The sequence below is a fragment of the Xiphophorus maculatus genome, chromosome 3 (genome assembly GCF_002775205.1).
Source record: "Xiphophorus maculatus strain JP 163 A chromosome 3, X_maculatus-5.0-male, whole genome shotgun sequence".
NCBI lineage: Eukaryota > Metazoa > Chordata > Actinopteri > Cyprinodontiformes > Poeciliidae > Xiphophorus > Xiphophorus maculatus.
The window spans coordinates 27,334,868-27,360,105 of NC_036445.1; the positions used below are offsets into that span (position 1 = coordinate 27,334,868).

Below are 25,238 nucleotides of genomic sequence, written 5' to 3' on the forward strand. Positions count from 1 at the left end.
AATTTACTATATAAACATGGAAAGCAATCAAGCTAAATATATGCTTTTATGAGCTGTCTTCCCAGTTGAGACTACCTGGCTGGATCGTGTGCGACCTGAAGTTTTATGGGCCATTGCAAATTCACATTGCCACATGTTCCCGTGTGTGTGTGGTGTTCTGCAAGGACAGCCAGGTGGTTGGGAGAAAGTTCACTTTTCTTTTTTTTTTCTTTTCCGTTGATTCCATTGGCAAATCTAAAATCACTGCAGGAGTATTCGTTTCAGGTTTTTGGTAAGGCTTGTTTCTGTCAGCCTAAAAGCTCGACTGGCAGCATCCGTCCGCGTTTTTTCTACCTTCCAGACAAGTTTCTCTTTGTGTTGATTTGGGTCTGTCAACTCACTGATGTTTTGTGAAAGGAGTAGGCAGACATGTTGAATTTGCGGCTTTAAAAACTTTACTTGCAAGTCAAAAATTTGCTCAAGACTCACAAGTTTTATGATGTCGAAAACTATGTTTACCGAAGCACAGGAATGCGCAATGAAAATGTGCATTTAGTTTAGGGGGAAGTTGAGTAAAAGATCCAGTCGTTAGACAAAACACTTAGGAAAAAAAAAAAAAACCTGTCCGGATTTCATAGGAGAAGGAAAGGACTTAAGGATTTTCAAACTATATAGAAGTCACCTGGTTTATGAATGGAATTCACCTGCAAGTAATTTCACCTCAGGATAAATACAGCTGTTCTGCGAAGGCCTTGGAGGTTCGTAAGAGAACATTAGTGAGCAAAAACTCATGTATAAGGGGAACATGCTAAATCCACACACCATAGCAGCCTTCAAGCTGTGGTCTAAAATGTATCATTTTTTAAATGTTTTAAAATAAGAAATACAGTGTTCTCATCATGAAAGAGGGACAAAAAAGCGCTAAAGCAAGGTAGAAGTGTCTTGCTAAAGCAAGTGGAGAAGCTTCCCAACACAGGGAAGCTTCTCCACTTCCCTGTGTTGGGAAGTGAAGAAGCTTTGTTTGTAAGTTTACATTTTATGTTAATGGCACAGTATTGATGTATATTGTTTTTCTAAATGTTAGCTTGAGTAAGTAGTAAGTAAATAATGGTTTAGTCTCATTTGGCCACAGGCAATTTTAAGTAATAATCATTTAAGACAAATGATTGTATAGTATTATGGGTTCATTTTAAGTTTTTATTTGCACTTACACAGAGTTGTCATGGAAACATTGCTAATGAAGTTGTAGAGATGCAGACAAGCAAGTTAACATATGTCTACTTTACTTTCATGTCGGAGTCAGACACCCATTTAGCTATCTGTCACTACACATAGCTCTACGTGTATGGAGACAGAATAACTTAACAACACTGAAATATATTTTCTGATAGCTGATAGTGTGTATGAAATCTGTTTTGTGGTACACACCAACTCCTAAACGATGACACTAAATGTGCATTTCTAATCATTTGTTCCAAAATCTTTTCCCTCCTTTTCATAACAACATGCTGATTGAGAATTACTGTCGCCTTTGTGTCACAGGACTTCACATCTTCACAGAGGACAAAATTACAGAGTTGAGCTTGTTTGGCTGCTATGCCAAATTTTGGTTAGCAGTGGTAATATTTCACCAGCCCACACTAGAAAACAGGGAGTTGCTAAATATCCTTTAGAGCTTATCTGATATTCTGGGTGAGTCGCACAGAGTCTGGTTTGCAGTTTCAGGGCCAACCTTGTGGTGTTTTAGCAGCATTAAGCTCAAAATGTATCCAGCACATGTCACTCAGGTTGGCCACAAAGTCCTCTGATGACTTTGACGGGAACTTGCAGTGCTCTGGGACAAGAGGACAAAGTTGCAGTGTCAGTGATTTAAACATAATGAATTCAGCATGTAGAAAATGTCTTCAGTCTTGAAGAAAATAAAAAATACGATCTGGGCTTTCAAACCTAAAATAAGGAAAAGTTGTTGAGTTGAATTAAATTCCATTTGGAAAAGTCAAATGTTTGCCACCTCCAGCTCTTGTACTAATATATTCCGTTTTAACTGTGTTGTCTTTCTGCAGTTATTGCTGCAGGGTCTCTTTAAACTTGGACTACAAATTGAAACACTCATTTCATTCCTTTATTACTCTGGTCAAGGTTGACTGTGGGCGTGTGTGTGTGTGTGTGTGTGTGTGGTGTGTGGAAGCCAAAGCAGATGTTTTATGTGGCTCTTTTAAAGCTATTTTAGGAGCATCACCCTTGTTTTAGTAGAGTTGATCCAAACCCTTGAACTACATAGGTTCAATTGATTTGGGACATGTAAATGCCATATAGTTAAATATTTTATTTATCACCACATAATTCAATATTTCAGCAAAGTCTTTCACATGTGGATACAAGAACCCTACTTGGCACAGATCCCAGGAACGTTTTGTAAAAAAGAAAAAAAAAGGAGAAAAATTATGAGCAACTGAAAAATTCAATATGACTGCCATGATGATCAAGGAAGGAACATTTAATTTTGCACTAAAACACAGGAATATTTTGCGTCAAATCATAATTTGCTCATTCTAGACCACCAAACATAAAACAAAGTGCTTTCTCTGCTAAAGCTAAGCTGCTAAACACATTTTAAAAACTGCACAAGCGGATGCTAAACTGTTAAGAACAAAACAAATACTGGAGCTAATGCTAAACGCACACAAAATATCTGAAGCTAATACTAAATACAAAAAAAATTTATCTGAACCTAATGCTAAATACAAAAAAATTATCTGAAGCTAATGCTAAATACAAAAAAATGTATCTGAAGCTAATGCTAAACACATGCAAAAGTTATCTGAAGCTAATGCTAAACACATAAAAATATAGCTAAAGTTAAACTTCTAAATGTATAAATATCAGCAGAAGCCAAACCACTAAAGAACGCTAACCACTAAGATCTAACATCTTCATCTTCTTCCCGTTGACGGCTGGTGAGACTCGCAAACAGCAAAGTTAGTTCAGTTTTGGAGTCTGACTTTGCTAAATATTATTTCTCTGAAGTTGTATGAATAGAATGACCAAAGTCGAAAAGATACATAAAGTTCACGCAAGTCATGAAAACTTGTAACATGTTATGGAAAAGTGTTATTTAATAGGCTCAAAAACATCATCCTGATATTTTTCCAACAAATACTTACGCTGTGAGTACCCACTGTTCCTTATGGGACCCAAATTCCATACCCAAAAGGAAGAGGTGCTGGTTTGGGGTTAGGTTTAGGACTAAGGTATGAATTGAGTTTAGGTTTAGGTTAGGATTAGGGTACAAAAAGTCCTTTTTAAGATAGAACATAGTACGTGTGTACATGTATGGTTGTTTAAACAAATGTTAACTTCACCCTTAAAACACATTATTTTCCCTTCAGGTCAATTTGCAGATGTTTTTTTTTGTTTTGTTTTTCATGGAGCCAAACCAGTTCAAAACTGGGTCAGCCTCAAGTTGAAATGAGACCCTCCTTAATACTGATAAGAGAAAAGTCAACAGAGTGTTCATTAATCGCAGCTTTTATATCTGTTCTTCCATAAAACCTCATGCCAGGAAACATGAGCTTCAGCAGCAGTCAGTGTTTCCTATATGTTGCCTGAATGAGATATTTTCCCTTTTAAAAAGTGTAAAGAGAATTTTAAAGCACTGTTTGACTGATCCAGTGGGTGTTGTCATAGCTGTGCCTGAAAAGTTCAAATTCAATACGGCCTCCGCACATATAAAAAAAAAGAAAGAAAAGAAGAAAAATCTGGAGAGTTGCAGAAACAAACATGGTGGTTCATTTTGCGTTGCGTTAGTGCTGCCACAATGCATATTTTTGAACGTGCTCTTAAAGTCTGACTCCATAAAAGGGAGAGAAATCTGCTGCCGGACTTGCATCACTGATGGTGATTAGCCTGGTCTCTGACCACAAGAATTACTAAATCCCCCAGTTTTCCGACTTGAAAGTGGAACTCGCACAATTTGCATGTGTGTCAATAAAATAAATGAGATCTTCCAAGGCAAGTGAAGCGCAGCACCAGTGTTGATGTAGTCTTCTCCAGGAGTCAAAAAGGGACCCCGGATGACTTGCCTTAGACTCTCTTTGAAGTGTTTTTATGATGTGTGACCTGATGTCCATTTAGGAGAACTGAACATTTACTTTGATTTCAGGCTCCATCCTGCTCCAGTCAGAGTTTCTGTTACTTTGTTAGACACATAAAAGCCTTTTGAAGTCGATGATGGGAATGGCAACTTAAAAAGAAAAAATGTTTGGAGTTGGATGTGATCTGTGCTCAATCAGAAAAGAGCTACGTTGCTGTCCACATATCCTACATGTCTCTGGCCAGGGGATCACGGAGCAATTTTGAAATGAGATTTTGCAAAAAAGTTCGTATATCTTACCTACAAGAGATAAGTCAAGGCATCTTCATTTACTATTAATCTAAATTAGTTGGTGAATAGGCTGGAGCTAAGTGGAGCCAAGACAAAATTGACCATCTATCGTCAAACAAATCCTTCAAGATGACTTGTGCGAACGCTATTTTCTAAAGTTTGAAACTGTCAGCATGTCTGGGTTATATGATTATTTACAGAAAAAACGATTATTATTTGCACAGAAAGTGGTGGTAGGATCATTGTTAGCTACCAGTGATCTTCCTGTGTGAAACACAAGCTGATGGCGAAAGACTCGAGACTCTTGGAGTCAGAGCAATGGCCTGAAATTTTAAAAAAGTGGTGTAAAAGGCACATGCATCTCTGTAAAAAATCACCTACAATGATCAGTTTCTCTGATTTTAGTCTTTATAAGTATATGTTTGAGTAAAATGAATAACTCAGTGTGCCAGCCACCCTCTGCACACTGTCATCAGCAGCCAGGAAAGCAGATTTAGTGGGAGACTGCTTCTGCCAAAGTGCAGGACCGACAGACTGAGGAACTCCTGTGTCCCTCGTGCAATTAAACTCTTCAACTCCTCTCTGGAGGCTGGAAGGAGGGCTAACAGGAGTACAACAGAAACAGAGGGACTATAGGGCCGGGCTGTGGGAGACAGGAACAATTTCCCTCAGGGAAAATCCCAAAGGGTTTAATAAAGTTTCTCTCTATCTATCGATCTATCTATCGTTCTTTTATTCTATGAACTACTGGCATGTCTCTGAAATTCCAAGCAAAAATTTAGTATTTATATGTAGAAAATGAGAAATGGTCAAACTAACGGAAAAGATGCAGCGCTTTCAGACCTCAAATAATGCAAAGAAAACCAGTTCATGTTTATTTAGAAACAACAATACTAATGTTTTAACTCAGGAAGAGATCAGAAATCAATATTTGGTGGAATAACCTTGAGGTTTTCAGTTCAGTGCAGTGGGCTCTTAAATATTTACAGAGTTGTATGTTATGGCAAAAATGTAAGTGTTTTTTTTAAATAGATTTTTACAGGTCCCATTTGTAGCCCACGGTTTTTGTGTAAATCCTCATCGGCCTCGGTGCACATAACCATCTAATTCAAGATGAGCTATGTTTTTTTTAAAGTGGTGGGTTTTTTTTTTCCCAAGTGGTTAGCTTCAGTCTGTGGGACTGACCTAAAAACAATCCGTTTTACATAGGTGCAATAATGACTGAGGTATCATGATTAGTCATCACTTTGTGGAGGGACCCTCATCCAAATCAGCAGCAAATCATTGCTGGAGCATTGGAGCAAATCTCTTTCTTAAAAGACTTTGAATAAAACAACATAATCAGATCCGAAAATAACTTAAGGGATGAATAAAACCATGGTGAAGTAGTTTGTCTGCCGATTTTAATCATTGGTTTTAGACATTTAATGACCACCTAAACTTTTTCCTTCAGTTGGTTTCAGGTTTCAACCGTCTCAATGTTCCACATTCTCCAATCCTGATGTAAATATAAAGGCCATCTTTTAGCATACTAAAATGCTTTTGAGAACATAAACATGTGGGGCTCCTGACTTTTTTACCTGTTAATCTACAGTAAAGTATATAGTGGTTTTTTATTTACGTTCTTGCCTGGTGTCATACTCCATGAGTTATCTCCTTAGCGGTAGAGAGTGAAAAATCTGATACTTTAAAAGCTCTTTTCCATCTGCTTCATAGTGGACACTAACAGCTACCCTGCTGCCACCTCAGACAATCTGAAACGGAAATCCATATTTTTGTCTGACTGTCACTGACAATGTCATGGGCCATGAATCATTGTCATTCAGTCAGTCCTCAACTTTTTACAAAAGTTCTAGCTTTTCCGTCATCATCATTGTCTGTCGGTGTTTTTCTTTTAAAACTATGAGAGTTATTTGTATTTGGGCTGATCCAAATGTTCCCATGATCTATTGTCAAACCAGCGCTGGAAACGCAATGCGGCATTCAACTGACCTGTGGTCGGTTTTTACGTAAGGAACAACCGGTTTCCTCTGAATGTCGCGTCGCATCCCACACCAGACGTCACTGACGTGCCTCAAATGTCAGCCCAGCCCGTGAGCCAGAAGGGAGATGAGTGGAAAAGCTGGGCGCAGACGTATGAATCTCATCTATTAACCAGCTGGGTTCATCAGGTCCGTCCCTTTTTATTCCCTTTGCAAGGCGTTTGGACCAGAACAGACCTTTTCCTGAAGGTTCTCAGTCCTGAGTTCTCGCAGAGAAACTTCCACTATGGAAGACAAATTAGAGAAGTCTATTGTCTCACTTCCTTCTCTTGCCACCTGTACATTGGCCGTGGTCTTTTCATACACTTTTGTCTCATCGTATTAACCTAAATGAGCAACGATCAGTCGTCTTTGGTAAACTATTTTCTCATTCCTCTTGAATTCCCTGCAGTTACCCGCTTCCCAAAGCTTGGAAAAGCTTCCTAAAGGTCTGTGAGTGCGGATGTCTTCAGTGGGCTGCTGTGGAATGAGGTGGGAGCTGGGTTATGGTTTTCTGAGGCCAATGCCTGGAAGTGGCTCTCGCTTGGTGTGCAAAGACAAGGATATCTAAGCAACATGTTGAAACCTCATTATATAATGGAATCCTGTTAAACCCTCTTAGAAAAGGAGAGGATTGTATCTCTAGAAAGCCATGCTGCACAATGAAAGGAGGGCGTGAAGCAAAAGGAAAGTGAATCAGTTGGAGTGGAAATTTTCTGCCTGTAATTTTTCATGTTGAAGTGACAATAACTAAAATGACTGGGTATTTGCCTTTTTAGTGTGTTGAGAAATTCCCAGAAAAATACCCACACCTAGCACTTCTCTTAATCCCGTTTTCCCCTTTAGTTTTTCTTCTCTGATTGAACTATTATGGACATAATTGACAGAGATGAAATGCTGGATTATGGGTACATATAATAAGTGTGTTGAGCTGATGCAAGATTGTTCCCCAAACTCATTTTTGTGTTCATACAAAGCTCTGTTGCATGTTTCATTTCCATTTTATTGTGGTATCTTTAATCTAAACAGAGTTTGTGTCAACTGAAACTGCTGCAGGAATGTGATTTTTCTTTCCTTTTTTTTAACCACCATGCCAGACCCCATGTTATTGCTGAGTTTTATTTTGTTTCTGCTGTATTGGTACTGTCAGCTGCTTGGCTGACGGAATCGTAGCTTCTGCGTGTTTTTGCAAAGCTAGCCTAATTCAATCTTACTCTTCTGTTGAAGGCCTCTTAATGAAAACAAAACAGTTATGTGGCAGTTTTGTGTGTGTGTGGTGATTTACAGCCAAACTATGTAGCAATATGTCTTGCCTTGCAAAAGTACTACTTTCTCTTGAACTATTCACACATCAAAACAAGGGCTACAAGTGTTGGCAAGCTATATTTTAAGTATAATACATGCAAATTCTGCATATCAATAATATTTTTGGCCTGTTTGATGGACTTTCACTGCCCTTGATTCCCTCATTTGATGATTACTTTCAATAAACATGAAGCTAAAGATGTTGAGCAAAATCATCACAATTACATTTATTCCGCCTCCATGTTTCATTATGTCAGATTAATGTGTAGTGTCAGCTTTTCACCTCGTTTTCACATGATCACATATGTGTCATGTGATCAGAGCTATTCCTTCCACATGTTAACCATGTTTCCTAGATCACTGCTATGTCTTCTTTTTTAATTGTTGGCAACGTTTTGTACGGTGGCCCCAAAGTGCAAAACACCTGAGTAGTTCACTAAACACAACTACAAATTTCAAAAATACAACATATTCAAAAACACAGCAATGTTAACTGGCTGCAAGATCAATTACAAATTAAGAAAATATAACAATATTGACAAAATTGTAGGCATACAGTACATCCCAATGGAAAACCTAAGACATCTCTGATTGGACGACACCACTTTTGACTTTAGACCAGTATTATTCTGGCATTCGCTCTCCCTTGGTTTAGATAGGCAGACAGTCAGAGTACTGTGTTGTTTTGCCCAAACTGTGAAAAAGAACACAGCCTAGCTTTGTAGTATGTCCCGACTGAAAATATTCTTGCATAGCAGCAGTGTCATTTGCATCACCGGTAACATTTTCAACAAACGTGCTAAGGCCAGAATAACTTCCAGTGGTAAAGTCAAAAGTGATGTCGTAAAATCAGCAACGTCTTGGGTTTCCCCCTGGGACCTACGACTTCTCTTTTGTTATTGTTGTGTTTTCTTAATTTGTACTTGATGTTATTGCGTTTTGAAATTTGTAGTTGTGTTTAGTGAATTGTTGAAGTGGTTTGCACCTCAGGGCCACCATAGGGTTTTGTCGCTGTTTGTTCACTAATCTTTAAAGTAAGATGGGGGTTAACACAAATCCCTGCCACTCTTTTTCAGAGCTCTCTTTATGTAAAAATGTCTGCATGTCATCCATCTTTTACCTTTCACTTCACAATTTATGGGCTACCTCATAATGCTCTATCACATAATATCCCAATAAAGTTAATTGAAACTGGCGGTTGTGAAGTGCGCCAGAATGAATGACTTCTCCTTATTTCTGCTGAACACCATTCATTTATTAAATTGCAGCTAAGGAAGCATGAAAGTGGAAACCAGCAGTTTTAGGGCATAAATATTGGGCTGTCATTCCCTTTTTCTACAACCTGTGGTTGGATACCATGTCCAGACATAGAACTCTGTCTCCATGAAGGTGCTTTGAATGTCTGTGTGCACGTCAAGCATTCTGCTCAGATTTCTTACAGTAAAATGACCTGCACCAAAGTCTGTCATTAATAGGATGAAGGGAAAACAATCAGATTGAAATATAGTACTGAGGAAGTAATCAAAAGTTTGTGAAGCGAATAGTTTTGACCAATATGACAGAGGTCATTCCTGTTGGCAGAACTATTCATGACACCAAAATAGGCCAGCACATTTAAAATAGACATTTGTCCTTTTCTATATGAAAATTGGCTTAAGAGTCAGTCAACAATACTGAACATCCCTGGACCAGTAATGTTTTAATTATGATAAACATTATTCCCTGGATTTTTAATTAGATGGAGACCACACTCTGCTTGTTTCTGACATTAAACTTTGGCTGCAACAAGTCTAATTTAAATTCTTCTTTTCTTTTTAAGCCTTTGTGTTTATTTTGAATCACCATTTAAACCCTAACCAAGGTAAATAATCCCCTTTAATGAAATTCAAATTAATAATCTCCTGTTAATGAAAACTGCCTTCTTGCAAGAGCCTGTTGAACTTCCTTGGCTTAATAAAAATGAAACCTCAAATATCCCAACAACTGGTCTGGAAGCCGGATCTAGTGTGTTAATTTTGGAAGGACGATCCTGTTTGAACTACTTTCCAAAAGCCAGAGATCTCCACAAGGGGGTTCCCCCCCTGCCGAATAAAACTGATTCTCTTACTAGCATATTTTGGACGTCTGTCAGCTTTTATGTACCTAGGGCCTTGTACTGTGCTTGACACCACACTGTAATGGAAAGCCAGTACAAAGCACACTTCTGAACATAGAGATTTTCTATTAGTTTCTTTGTAATGGCAATAGTTGTTTGTGTGTAGAATTAATTCACAATCCATGCAATTAATCTGCCAGTCTCTTTTCCTTCCAGACAATCCAGTTTTCTTTTTAAATATGCATCACTGGCAGAATCAGAGCTGTAGAAAGAACAACACAAGAAGGGAATGCTTTAAAACCTTCAATACAGATTTTGCCAGAGGGATTTTCGTGAAAGTGGTTCACCAGTTGGGGAGGATTTCAATCAGTCTCTAGAACAGAAGGTCCATGAAGAACGTGAGAAACAGAACTAATTTAAGGTGCATTCACACCAGCCCCAGTCTGCTTTAATGCCACTGTAGTTACTTTGTCTAGAATGTCTGGTTTGTTTGGGGAGGTGTGAAGGAACAATCAAACTCTGATACGGACCAAAAAAAGCGAACTCTGGTCCACCTACAAACCTAGATCTCAGTTTGGTTAGAGTGAACTTCGCTGCTATTCAAATACGTATCTGGATGTTAGCAGACCAGAGACAACTCCAAAAACAGGAAGTGGACTGCAGCATAGAGCATTCTGGTTTTAAATGCAACCAAAATAAACCTGAGTGTCCACCGTCAGCTGGAGAAATAGGCCGTGGTGTTTTGCCAATGATAAGAGTAATCCTACGACCGCTAAAATCTGATGCCACTCCAATTTTCTTTACAGTTTGTGAAAAGAGAATTTGTGTCCGTGTCTTCTTCAGAGGTTTTTGTGTCTTTTCCTCCAATGGTTCTTGGTGCAGCGCCACCACAGGTGAGAGAGGAAATAGATTGTTTTAAGGGTTTAGTTTATTTGACACAGTGCAATGTGAAGGCAAATTTCAGCAGCTGAAAATCTAGCAAATGTTGCAATTTTCGGCCCCCGTCAAAATAAGTCTACAGGACTATCAGGTCTGAATGTCATCCAAATATGGGCTTATCTGTAAAAGACCATTGTCTATTGATAATAACTAGAGCAATGTTCAACCGTAAACATAAAAGGACATGCAGTAGGTTTAAAATATCTGCAAATAGTTGATTTGCTGATAATATGTTAGAAACCAACAATTAAGAAGAGCAACAAATTGTTTGGTGTTTCACTATTTTTGAGCATATTCGATCAGAAAGATGAAAGCGACGGTACAGTTGGACCCAAGATGGTAAGTCAGTGTAGCTTGTCATCTTGGCTTTGCTCTTTTATTTCCAAAACCACGGCAAAAAAAAAACAAAAAAACTTGTAAAAACTTCAAAATAAAAAACTTGGGGATATAAAATACCCCGTCTCTAGGGTTAAAGGTGATGGCTGGTACAAGTCAGGAGCGAGACAGGAGATTTATGTCCAAGCTTGTTTTAGGAGAATGACAACTTAGTTCATGAAAGACCATTCAGTATTGTATTCATTGCCCCAAGAATACATGCAACAGCAAAGTCAAATCTACCAATAAAACGGTGGCCAAAATGTGGTCCAAGTACTTTTGGTCAGCCCAAACCAAAGGTGTCTCCCTTCTATTATCTCAATTGTCATTGTCATGGACCACAGACTAGAATTAAAAGGACCTAAATGGGTTTTTTTCTCTTTCTTTAAAGGAGACGTTGAAGACAGAATTTCGAGGAGGGCGTTGGTGAGACAAGGGCATTATTTATGGTGACTGACAGGCACAAAACTGCACACTTGTTTTGTTTTATCACATGCAGTTGGCAAAGATAGACGAAAGACTTAACTTATATTCACCCTCTAAAAACTTGAGGTTCAAATCAGGCAGCTGGGTTGGGACTTGACTCTCAAGAAAACTTGGTATATCTTGTAACCGGGGAGAATGTCTGACATAAGAAAGCCACAGACTGTTACTCTGAAAAAGGGATTCACATTATCCTGTTAAAGGGTACGTTTGATTTATCAACCAGATATTCACAGGCTGTGGTCTATTTATTGCTCATAACAATCAGTTCAGGTTAGCTGTAGCTTCATAACACCGACCACACAGATTTCTCTCTGACTGAAATCAGTCAAAAGTGAGGTAATGTCTGAAGAAAATAAACTTCCTTTACCTTTGACGTCCTAGTCTCTTACTGTTAAAGGTGCAGTGTTATGTACAATCTTTTTTCAGCTTTACTTTATGTTATATAATGTTATCCCCTCATCAAAAACACACCTGGAGTGTTAGATTTTTTTTCATGCATGTTTGAGAATTTTTTTTAAACTCTCGTGGACTTCTCAACGCAATGCTGGTAAAAACGTTGCTAAAGGGTTAATAGAGGAGCCATGTTGTGATGACTTCCTGAAGGCGGAGTTTCAGTAAACCAGACAAAGACACAAAGGTCCAATTTCAAGGCAATTATTTGGGAAGTAAAGTTATTTTTGATATGTAGCATTTTTATATCAACTGAGGTTAACATAGTTACTTGATTGTGCTATAAAAGGCCACTATATGTCTGGAAAACACAAAACTTCCCCTTTTAGGATAACGTCATTACCAACAGAGACACATCTGCTGCATTTTTACATGTCGACTTCAAACATATACTGTATATGAAAAAAAATCTACGCTGTGAACATCTACGCTGTTAAAAGATTCACATAGCTGGGTATCAACACCAGCAGTCTGTTTTTAAATAAATGTTGAAAATTAACAGCCAAACCCTTTGCTCTCTTCCAGGACACCCGAGACCCTTAAAACATTGTCTGTCATTATGGATTTAGGACCTAATCAGTTAGAGAAACCTTATATTGCACGACTTTGACCTTTCCCACTAATTTCACGCTCTTTTTCAGTGATCGGTGCTCATGTTGTCAGCGTGCCTTTGACGACACCCGGCAAACCGAGGATTAAGGTTATGAAATTGGCGTGAAGAATGGCGGCTGGTGGTGTTTAGTGTGGGCAGAGGTCAAAGATGGGAGGTTGCTTTCAGGTCATCGGGTTGTTTTTTTTACACTTCATGTTCCCGTTATTATCTTCTTATGAAGAGAGCTTTCCTCACCAGACGTCTGCTGTCGATTGTTGCCATTTAATCTGCAAAAGTCAAACATGAAACATCAGCGCAAACAGGTGAATGAATCAATCAGCTACTGATTTGTACATGGAGTGGATGATGCATTGAACATTGACATCTATGCTAAAAAAAAAGAAAATAGGATTATGTATGGGAAATTCTTCTTCAGTGAGACTGTGACCTTCATAAAAAGCGCTAATGAATTTAAAGCAGCATGAATCCTGACTTAATGAGATGTCTGTAGATTATTAGAGGTGCTAAAGATCTAAGGGCTTCTCTCAGGTCATAGGTCAGGAGGTTGACAGCAGCCCTAAACATACACACTGGAGGAATATAAGCTAAGAAGGAGGAGCGAATAACTGAAAGGTGAACCCAAAATGTTTTTGGTGAGTTTCAAGACGGCACAGATTAGGAATTACTGTCAGTCTGCCTGTCTGATTTGATCCGTCATTTTAGTTTTAGGTTTTTCTTCTTTTTTTTTTTCTTCTCCAACTTTCATTTTTTTGGAACAAGTCTAATGTCAACGCTGTCTGTAATAATATTAACAATAGTCTCTTAAGCCACCTTAAAGGATCGGCGCCACCTGGAGAAGTTTTTTTGTTTTGTTTTTTGCACAGCAGTGTAGAAATGTCAGTGTGGATCACAGCACAGATAAAGTTTACAATGTAAATAAAGCAAAATGCCAGATGTCTGTGGCCTGGTGACCCTCCTGTGAACTTTGCGGTGGAAGGATAAGTTACAGCAGTCAGTGTTTGGTTACTAAAAGTCAATCTCTCTCTCCTTTCCCTCTCTTTGTACATATACAATAACTATTTTCTTCTTTTTTTTTTAGTAATTGTTTATGATCCGTCTTTCCATCCGTTTTTTCACCTGCTTATCGTTTATTAACTGACTAAATCAAAGCAAATCTCCTTTAAGTTCTCAATGGGACTTAAAAGAGATTTAAGTCCCATTGAGACTTGAGGCTTAATGAGACTTAAGATTTAAGTCTTAAGTTAATTTTGACGCATTTTTGTCAAAATCTGAACATACTTTCTTCACTGTTGAATACAGGCAAAGTATACATTTGACTGAAATGTACCAACCCTGTTACTTTAAAGCTGTTTACCAAACCATAATTTCTGGTTGCTATTACACCTTGGAGCATATAGCATTAGCATCAATTTATTTTCAAAAACACTGCAAATCACCATAATGTTTTTATCTAATACTTATTAAGTTGAACTTTTCACTTTCGCTAACATAGAAGCACAAAAAAAACCCTTTATCCCAGTACTTCTCATTATTTCTTCTTTACTTTTTTATTTTTTAAAGAAACAGTTCTCGGTTTTTGTTAAATACTTCATTTCAAACATGTAAGGCCAACAACCCTGAACAGTAATAAAAAAATATATATATATATAGTTAATTAAATTTTAATTAACTATTAAACTGATCAAATGTAACTTACAACAGCAACTAGTAGTCATAAGAGATTTACCTATTTCTAAGCTTATTTGCATATATATGTATGTAAGGACTAATTTAAAACCCAAATTCTTCAAGTTTGTACCTTTTTAAAACATAAAAAGGTGTAAGCTTTTCTGATGGCCTCAGGTGTGTTTGACCTGTATAATCAATCAGAGGAGACAATACGATTTTCCCTGCAAAGCAAACATGCCAGAGCCTCAGGCCGCCGTCGCTCTTTACAACCTGTGACCTCTGAGTTTAACTGGAGTTACACGAAACACAAACATCTGAAGTTGAATCCTTTTTACTTTTGAAAGTCTTCAACTTGCCAGAATCAGATATTAAAGCTGTTCTTTGTGCTTGCAGGTTGTAGCTCACCTGAAACTACAACCTGTGGTTACCTCAGCTCGGTGTTTTAGCATGACATGTTTGTGGCTTGTTTCTTCCGCCACTGCATTTCCTTTCAGGATTTATTTTTGTTTTGCTTTACTTGTGCTCACCAGTAGTGACCTGAGTTCTACTAAATTATCAAAAAATGTCAGTACGTTTTCGCAAAATTCTAACACAATGCAAGCATTAGACTGGAATAATGCTGCCTGTTTTTTTTTTTTTCTCACCCTTGGAAAAGAACTGTTTTCCTTCAAGTTGTCTTGGATCAAAGGACATGGATGCTACTGAGCAGGATAATAAAGGAGGGAAGATTCTTTTAAAGGGTATGATTCTAAGCTAAATGAATATTTTGAATTGTCTCGGTGTCTTAAACACAGTTCTTAGGGGTCCTGAGCTCTGGGATCAACACTAAAGTTGCACTTAGGTGCCATCAGAATTTAATAAAGTTTTGGTCAAACAAAGAAAAGCTGGAGGAAAAACAACCAGCTAAACATCAGTCTCCGAGGTTAAAGCTGCTTCTCATTCAAAGCTCAAAAGGAGTGGTGTGCTGCTGTTGTGTTGCATCTGATGTTTAAGGGATACGCAGCACTTTTTACAAAAAAGAAACCCAGAAAGTGACAAAACCACGTTCTCAGAAAGGCAGCTGAAGTTTGTGTGTTTTTGTGTGATTTCAGGGGGCTTTTCATCACTGTTCATGACCGAGGGCACATTGCTTCAATTCTCCAAAACTGGCCAGAAAAGGACATAAAGGTAAACCTTTGACTTGAAAGCTTTTGGGGTTTTTTTGTGCTGAACTCAAACCAAAGTGCATCACAGAATATGTTGTTTTCGAATGTACTTACAGGCAAAAAGTGGGACTTTTTAATATTGTGGATTTTATTGGTCAGAACTAATAAATGGCAACTGATCAATTTTGACATAAAACAATGTGTACTGTAAGAAAAATATACAGAAATAATGCAAACAAAGTCTACTGCAGAGAAGCCAGGGCCCATGGAACCAGTTATTAGTCATATCCCTCCAAAAAGCAAATCCCAAGATGTGGAAAATAAATCTTTTTCCCAATATTTTTTCATTAAAGCAATATGGCTTCCTGCCCAGGGTGTCAAAGTGCTTGGTTATGAGTCAGCAAACAAACACACACATAAAAAAAAACATTTTGACAGTTCTCCCAAGAATAACTGTTCTGATAATTCACATTCTGTCCATGTTGACAGAACACTGTACAACACTGCCAACTTGCGAACGACATTAAAGTACTTGATTAAACTCCTGTTTTGCTAAATCATAAGGCTATTTCACTATTTTTCTTAAAGTAAATATGATCTTTTAATCTAAATTAGACAATTCTATTCTGACCAGAGATTTCCTTAAAACAAAGTTTGAGAATTATGAACATTTTATCTCAATTGTGAAAACACTAATACAAATTCTGAGCCGTTATTCACATCAGAGTAACCTTAGACCAGTGGTTCCCAAAGTGTGGGAACCCCGCCTGCAGGTGGGACGCGGGAAGCAGTATGGATGAATGAAAAAACAGTTACACAAAAGTGTTTCACTGTAAAGATGGTTTGTAGTTTGTTTTGTTGCAACCTGAAGTGTGAAATAAACTTCATTGGAGTTTGAAAACAAAATATGTGTATAGGTTTATGTCTGGTTGAACAATGTGTGTGCCCAGTTGATTTTTTGGGGGTGGGAGGGGGGTATTTATTGTAATCCATAGGGGGCCCAGAAGAAAATCTTTGGGAACCACTGCCTTAGACTGAGATTGGTTAACCCTAGACTGATTTCTGCTACCTCAGAGTAAAGCTAAACAGTCTTTTGCCCTCTTTGCACTTCATAAATAAAAGAACACGTCACGCTCTCAGCAGCATGACGACACCACCAGGCATTCCTCGCATGTCGGCTGTACCTGCGGCCGCAGCCACCTGTTCACAGCTGTCAACAGCAAGGCATTTACTGTACCTGAGCTCTGTTAATGCTGCTGCGCGTTCTCAAGGTGGTCTTATCGTAACCTCAGTCGGTACGTCCTACTTTCAACATTTCACAAAGGAGCCAAGGTTGTCATTCTCTGATGAGCCCGAGCCGCCACTGGAACATATTAACAAGATTTGGCAAGAAGGGAGAAGAAAAAACAGCATGGAAACTAATCAGCCACACTCAAAAATTGTGAGATTTTTGGAGGAAAAAAGCTGTGAAAGTGTTGCGCCTTCAGTGACACTTTTTTGTAAAAGTGTAAAAGTTTCTTTTTTTAACATCAGGCGTTACATAAATGACGTTTGTAAAGCAGTAAAGGAAAGTTTGGTTAAATTTGGTGCTCTCACTGAGCAGGGTTTTGTAGTGTAAAAGTTCATATTTGTTCAAACATGGCAAAACAAAGAATCGAAGAGCAGCTCTGAGACTGGAGTCCTGCCGTTCACAACAAAGAGCCGTTCAAAAGAATAGAATCGCTCGTGAGCGATACATCTATACTCTCTGCAGGTATGATTTGACTTCTCTAGTTAGAAATGTACATTTTCTGACGTTTTTGGCTTTTGCTCCATTTTCCAACAAGGCTGTGAGTCTCAGGAGTGATGTGCTGGAGATGTTTATAAGCCAAACTTCCAAACTTATTGGGCAAAACCCAATTAGCACTACAAATGTTGCAGTTAGACAGGCGGGAGCTGGTGTTGGCAACGCATCAGTGTGGGTTTTTCTAAAAGTACATTTTAATATCTAATGATATTTAATGATCATGGTTATCATAAGTGCGTTAATTTAGGCTATATACATAAATATATAAAAACATTTTCCCCATTTTATAACGTATATGAAAAAGAAAGTGTATGTCATTCTGAAGGTGTGGTGGCACCATCAATTACACGTAGAGGAAACTCTGCTGGGGAAACATGCGTGAACATACATACCAGATCTGAGAGAATGGAGAAAAAATTTGTGATTTTTAGGCAAATCTAGGCCACTGTTTAATTTGTCAAAATCAAATAGCTTTTTTTTAAATATGTGAAATATGGACATTAGAGTATTTCCTTGTTTTACTTGAACAAATATGTTAGCTGAGAGTTCTAATAGAGGAATGAGTAATGTGGTACCGTACTGACTTGTGTTGACTGACAGGCTGTTTGTGTGACGGACGGAGAGAGGATCCTGGGACTGGGAGATCTGGGTTGCCATGGCATGGGCATCCCAGTGGGGAAGCTGGCCCTCTACACGGCCTGTGGGGGAATGCCTCCCCAGCAGTGCCTGCCCGTCATGCTGGACGTCGGCACAGACAACGAGGTAAGCAGTGACGTCTCAAAAATGAGACGCGGTGTTAAAAATTCAGCACAAATCAAAATGTGAGAAGTGCGGTGCTTTTGCTCTGCCCTTTCTACTTGAACACCCTAAATAGAATCCAGTTTTATTCAGAAGTCAACAACCTAACGATACGGTTTTAGACCACCTCTTCCCTTAATAAAAGAATCATTTCAAAACTGCTCATTTGAATTCACTCAAACTGTCTCTGCCTGATTTTTAAAGATGCATTTGATGATCCGATGGGGGAGGGAGGAAATCCAAACACAAATGTATATTATATATTTAACAAGGCTATAGTTGTTTTAAAAAGAAGTAAAGTTATTATTCCTCCTTAGTCATGCCTCAGAGGTCAGCCAAGTGTAGCTAACACATTTCACAGTTTACAATCAGGAAACACTCTGTGCTTTGGTGAGGTAAGTATCTCTGCCCATGCCAGTTGGGAAAGTACCTTTTTTTTCTCTGCCAGTCTGTGCTGAAAAGCAGCTTAGAGAAAAGCAGTTGGTAATTGGTTAATTTTGTAGTGTTTTTTTATGCCGCCTTCTGGGTTATGGCAACAGACAGTTTTTCATCAATCATAAGGTCACAATCTGACGGAACTTTCCCATTGATCATTTAATTAGTATTTGGCTTACAGGAAATGTTTCCATTTCAGCCGTAAAAATACCAGCATATTAGCCCCCACCCCAAAAAAAACACACAAAAGATACAATAGTCAGTTATTTTAATGGCGTTCAAACTTAACTGAGTAAAATTGTTCATTGGTCTGCCAAATCATCCACTTTAGCTTTCAATCTTTACAGGGTTACAGCATTTGCAGTAACTCTGCTGCAGCTCTTGACCTCTTTCTTTATGAGCCTCTCCATCCCAAAATTCTACTTTTCTCTCTCTAGATTTATGGCCATTTCCTCAGGTCCATAGACACAACACAAATTTAACTTATGATAACAAACTTTTAATAATAACAAAAATTAATACTGCAAGGAGGTTTTTATATATAGGGAATATGAGCTTTGCTCTCATTTTTTATTTTTATTTTTACGTCATTAAGAGTATGTTAGTGTTTGAAAATCTTTACATAGTGTGTGTCCCATCTTGTATAACAGTTTAAAGCACATGTATACTGCTTCTGGCCATTTTCAGTCATCAGTCTGTTTCAGTTTTTAGTCCTTACCTGTGTGCAGTTCAGATAGACTTCATAAAAAAAATCTACACAACTCTTAGAAAGAATGAGGAAAGGTTTTGGATCATAAATAAGTGCAAGTGTAATCTGCATGCAATAGTTTCCGTGGCACAGCTAATTGTTTCTCAGGACTTCGATTAAAACCCAAAGTCTTGAACGTCTTGCATGGGGATAAAAACTAACAGCTCATAAAACCCCAATTAAACACATTAAAGTTTCCAAAAAGGTTAAAGGGGTATGAATATTTTTGCAAGACACCCTGCACACATACATGCAGGCGCACATATATCGGGCTTTCTGGTTTCTGCCCTGCAAACACTTATAACTGAGATTTCACTGTATTCTGCCAAGCCCTGGTTGAGGTTTCTTTATTTCTGCCATTCTGAAGGGATGACAAGCTAAATGGGATGTAATTGGATAAATGGAGCTGCTTTGTGAGTGTGTGTGGGGGGGTTGCGTGGGTGTGTGTGTAGCTCTTCTCGATTAGCCTCACAAAGACGGCAGGCTAGGATGTGGCCTCTTGGTAACCTGCTTCACTCTGCAGCCCCGATTCTGGACGCATAATGGGGGAAGAGCGGGAGGGAGGGTACGAGGCAGTGGTTGCTTTGGCTAATTATTAAAATGACTGCTATTACAGGATTATGTTTGTCCTTGAGTGGGTGTAGGGATTAATAGAGAGTCATGAATACATCCAAGAACTTAAACAGACAGATCCCACAACGTTGAAGTTTCTTTTCTTCAAACTTATGATTTAAGGTTTTAGGACTTATTTACTTTGTGGTTTTCGCTGGATGAGCCAGGCGACAGTTTATCTTAGCAGTAATTGTAAAGTCAGCAGCTGGTTAGCATGTATGTTAGCATTTATATTTGTAGGACAGAGGCACATAGTTTTACAGTGTTTGTTGCAGGATTTTATTTTATTTTTTTCAATGGATTTTATAACAACCTTACTGCATGGAAGATGGAAACCTACTTGTTATGAAGGAGAGCCTGCCTACCCAGGTACTGAGGAGGTGGTCAATCTGAACAAGGTTGCACAGAATGTGACGTTTTTTGAGGCATAGAGTAGCCAGGTACAGTTTTAAAACTGACCTTTTTGAAACAATTGCACCACAAATTTTCATTGCTAATCCTCATTCCCTGGATTACAGGAGGGATCATTCACAGCTCCAATTACCCACATAAGAAGTAGACATGAAAATGATAATGAAGAATAAGAAAAAATTAGCCTGACTCGATAGCAATATTTCTAAACTTGGGTGAAGATACATGCGTGTGGACAATGTTGCATCTGTGGTGCGTCATTGAAGCCCAAAGTGGTCATGGAAGTGATGGGAGTGAACCAACCATCCATTAGCCAGTAAAGTAGTTGGTTACTATTGAATGCATGTCTGGCAAAGAGTTACGGGCAATGCATTGCTGGTGGCCTCGAAAAACAGCCCCTCTTAGGTAATAACCAAAACGAGCATTGTCCGTTTGCCATCCGATGTTCCATGGTGTTGCGGTTAGCAATCCTTTTCAAACCTAATCTTAGTTTTACTAAGATGTCGATTTTTTATTTATTTATTTTTTTCCATTTTTTTCTCCGAAGAGTTTTTGCGGCGCTAGTGGCTCGTATTTTTGTGACAGTAGGCAGACAGGAAAGAGGGCGAGGAGAAGGGGGAAGAGGTCGTCGGAACCGGGAGTCCCGACTACCGGAACCCGCGACGTCCACGTCGAGGACTAAGGCCTCCAAACATGGGGCGTGCTAACCCCCTGCGCCACCACAGCACGCCCCAAAAGATGTCCATTTTTTACTATATGTTATATTTGAAAACTAACTAAAGTACAAAGCAATAAAATCTTTCAGCACTTCCAAAGCTATAATTCTAGCCTCATATTTTATAGTTTCTTAGTTTGTGCAAAATAAATGACGTCTTTCTAGATGTCTTCCTGTCCTTGTGCCCTGCTGGCACTGTCAGAGAGAAATTATGAGCGAAACAGGCAGAACTCAGTCTAACGACTTTAGGACCAAGCTCAGCGCAAACATTGGCTCATTAGTGTACCATGTGATCCTGGACAATGTGCTGTTTGTGTGTGGATCACTGATGGGACTTTATAGCTAAAGTTCCTGCCTGGTATGGATCTCATGACTTCTTGTATCTCTTTCCTGAGATTAAAGGCTTCAGCCCAATTTGTAACATAAACTTCTTCACTACTGAAACTTTGTCGAGCAGGACGAATAAAGTAATAGATTAAATATTAATATTAACACATCATATTACTATATAAAGCTGACATTTTGACAATACTGTAGTTGTCTTAGTGAGCAAAGATAGCTTTGCCTCTCATGAGAGGTTTAATTTCCAAGCGAAAGAGGCCTGTAGAATAGAAAGGACAGCTCAGTCAAATAACAGAAGATAATCTAGGACAGAAAGACAACTCATGTCAGCAGCTCATCACAGATCAATGAGATCAGACCACTTTAAAACCACTCAGGGCTTCTTCTCTTTCACCCATGAAGCAGGTTTGGTCCCCTTTTCTAAATGAACTCATAGAATCCACCGCCTTTCATCGAGTTTTTCATTCTTTCCCAAGCTCTTGCATCGCTTGTGTTAAATTCTTATTATAATCTCACAATGACATAAAACCAGTTTCCTTGAGAAACGCCATAATGACACCGCTACATAAATAACTTTTACTTACTTACCAGAAAAAGGTTTCCCCTGCTTTAGTTACCAATGAACTCGGCCAAACCCTCCCTATAACTATCTGTTAAGGACATGCCAGGAAATGAGCTGCCATCTTTAAATAAATGTCCAGGGTAAGCTCTTTGAGCTGTTCTTGGATGTACTGACTGTTGACCATGCCATGGAAAGTTTGCTTTATGTCTTCTCAAAGTCAAGCCCATCTTCATGGCAGCCTTTAATTTGACATGTCTAGAAGCAAGAGCTGCCTATGCCAGTACGGCATGACTAAGCTGCAGAGCAGTTCACTGACCTTTTGGACAAAATGTGAAAACGTGCCACCACATGCAAAGGAGGCGAACAACTTGCTCAAAGGGTTTAAATTATTCCACAACGCATTTTGAAAGCGAACCACACCAGCTGAAAATGTAACAAGTGTTGCAATTTTGGTCCCCAGTTGAACCACGTTTACCGGACTATCAAGTGATAGAATACTCTCATATTCCTCTCCCTTTACTGTCATACTCTGAAATTAAATCCTGCGGAAACATCTTGTTTCAGAAGTCTCCCAGTCAGTAAATAGAGTCCATGTTGTTGTAGTTTAATTTCAATTTAAATGCAGCTGTTCAGTGAAGGCCTCAGAGGTCTGTTAGAGAACATGGGGAAAAAAACATCATGAGAACAAGGAAGAAAGTAGACAGGTCAGGAAGGAAGTTGTAGAGGCATCTAAAGTAGGGTTAGGTTTTAAGATAACGTCCCAGGTGTTGGAGTTAGCGCTATATCATCCAAACATGTAACGCTAACCCAACAAGACAGACCTAAAACAACGGGCCATGTACATTGATCATTGATCTTTGATCTTTGGTCATGCTTTGAACCTTTTGGACAGAGTTGGTTGAAAAACAAATGGAGCTCAACAGTCAAGCTGGAAATGCATGGTGTTGTTGTCACTTTGCTGTGAGAGCACTTTAGTTGAACAGGGAGAGAGAGGTGGGTTGTAGTTGAAGGGAAGATGGATGGAGCTAAATACATGGCAATGCTGGGAAGAATATATGTTGGAGGCTGTCAAAGACTTCAAAGTGGGAGATTCATGACCCTAAACATACAGCCAGAAACCCAACGGGATGATTTAGATCAGAGCAGAACCATGAGTTTGAATTTCCCAGACCTAAATTCAATTGAGAGCCACAGAAGCTCTCCATCTCATCTGACTGAGCTGGAATATTTTGTCTAAAACGCAACTCTACACCCAGAAAATTTAAATTTGTGTGTGTAGCTTGACAGAATGTGAAAATGGTTTAGAGGTATTCGTCAAAGAAGTACTGGTGACCTTTCCTTGCACCTGACTCAAAACTCTTTTCTGTTTCTTTTCATTTCCTTCTGAATGGTTGACACTGATATATAGTTCCTAACTCCTCATACTTCACATTGGTGTTCCTTCATTCTTTATAATTTTGTGATGTTCTGATCAAAAGGTCATATTCATCCTCCCACTGATTTGCTGTATCCACTGGGTTTGGTTTGTCCCCAATCTGAACTCATTTCCTACAGCTACAGATTTCAAGCAATGCACGCTCCTTTCAAAAATAACACAATATGAGGGATCGCACAGCTTTTATGGTGCTGCATAGTTATAATCACCACTCTTCATAAATCATGACCATATCGTTTGACTGAAAGATTTGCTTAACTCTGAGAAGTGTCTGCAGATTGGTGTGAATTTATGTCACAGGTGGAACCGCTCTCACTCACTATAACACATGGCTGTCATGACAGAGGTCCAAAAACTGTAGGAATACTAGTCAGAGCTCATGCAGAGATGTGTTTCTGCTCTTTTTTTTTAAATAGCAGAAGGAGTACACATAATCAATCATGGAATCACTGAGTAATTTTTGGGACTGCTGATCTGGTGTGAATTGCATTTGCAGAGCAATTTCTGTGAAGTCTCACAGAAAGGTGTGCAAACTCAGCAGCAGGACTCTCAGTAAAAATGAATGTTGCAAAGTCTCCAGAAATTTCTGGTATCAATTTCCACCTCCTTTATGTATTGATTTTTTTTATGACTTATTTATTTTCCAGGCACTACTGAAGGACCCCCTCTACATCGGGCTGAGGCATAAGAGAGTCCGAGGCCAGGCCTACGATGACCTGATCGATGAATTTATGAAAGCTGTTTCGGACAGGTACGATGACCGCACTGACCCTTCCAGGCATCATTTGCCCACTTCCTTTTTTTCTGTCTGCTATCATCATTTCAGGCCAGTAATCACACAGGGCCCTTGAAAGAAAAATGTTAAGCAGTTTAGCATGCAAAGTGGCCAGATGTTGCAGGATTCAGAGGTCTGGAGTTTACCTCAACATTAATCCAGTTTTACCTCCTTTCAAGCAATTTGACATTCTGGTTGCCATAAGTTTTTATTTGTCACTGTTTTGTCGCTTCTCGGATGACGATGGGATAATTTTGCGAAAGACCAGACACTGTAAAACAGGGTTTTAGTTGTAGTTTAAAACAACAGACAAAATGAATACAGTGTTGACATTTGATACCGGTATAATTATCTTATATAAGTTAGCACCCTGTTGGTGTGACTTTCATTACTTTCATTGAACTCTAGTTGGCTTGCCTTGAAAGTCGAATGCATTTAGGGAGATGTAGCCTAGCCATAGCCTTCCTGGACAATTCCTCTCGATTATTATCCCCTTTCAGTTCTCCGTCTGCGCTTTCTCCCATTGACTTGGAAGGGAGGATCAAGTTGCTCAAGGGGTTTGGTTTGGTTGACACAGTGCAGTGTGAAAGTGAACCGCACCAGCCAAAAATGTAACAATGTTGCAGTTTTGGTCCCTAATCAAACTGAGTCTCCTGGACTTATGGATTCCCCTTATAACGTTGATACTTTCCTTAACTTGGAGGCTTCCGAAAGACTGTTGGCATGTTAAAGACAAAGATTGAAGCTTAAATAGTTAAAACAGAGAACTGGTTCAGAATCCAGTTCAGTAAAACTTTACTAAACTGGATTAGGCCTTCCTGATACCTGCTGAAATTCTTGCTCTCTCTCTGAATGGATGACAGACATTACGGTAAGTTTCTTTCAAAAAGCTTTTTACACCTATATGCCTCCTCTGACTTAAGTTTAAACACCACACCGATACTGAAAATAGCTACCGTGGAGTCCTCCTCATTCATTAACTCCCTCACCAAAGAGTGTTTTGAGGATGTTAGAGCTGGTACAGGGTACAGTAGGGTAAGGGCACCTTTATTTTGTTGTTTTTCTCTGCTTATCCTGGTAACAGGATCCAGGAAAAGTACTTAAAACCCTTTCCAGTCAAAGAACATAGTTAATGTTGTTTTATAATGCCATGTTAATG

General features: G+C 38.8%; 1 protein-coding gene across 1 annotated transcript in view; it reads left to right on the forward strand.

Annotated features, from left to right (window-relative positions):
- me1 (malic enzyme 1) overlaps positions 1–25,238 on the forward strand; it is an 88,328-nt gene that overhangs the window by 47,808 nt on the left and 15,282 nt on the right. The window contains exons 4-6 of the mRNA XM_005809651.3: positions 15,407–15,482; positions 17,847–18,008; positions 23,952–24,055. Of these exons, the coding sequence (XP_005809708.2) occupies positions 15,407–15,482; positions 17,847–18,008; positions 23,952–24,055 (342 nt within the window). The remainder of the gene's footprint in view (positions 1–15,406; positions 15,483–17,846; positions 18,009–23,951; positions 24,056–25,238) is intronic.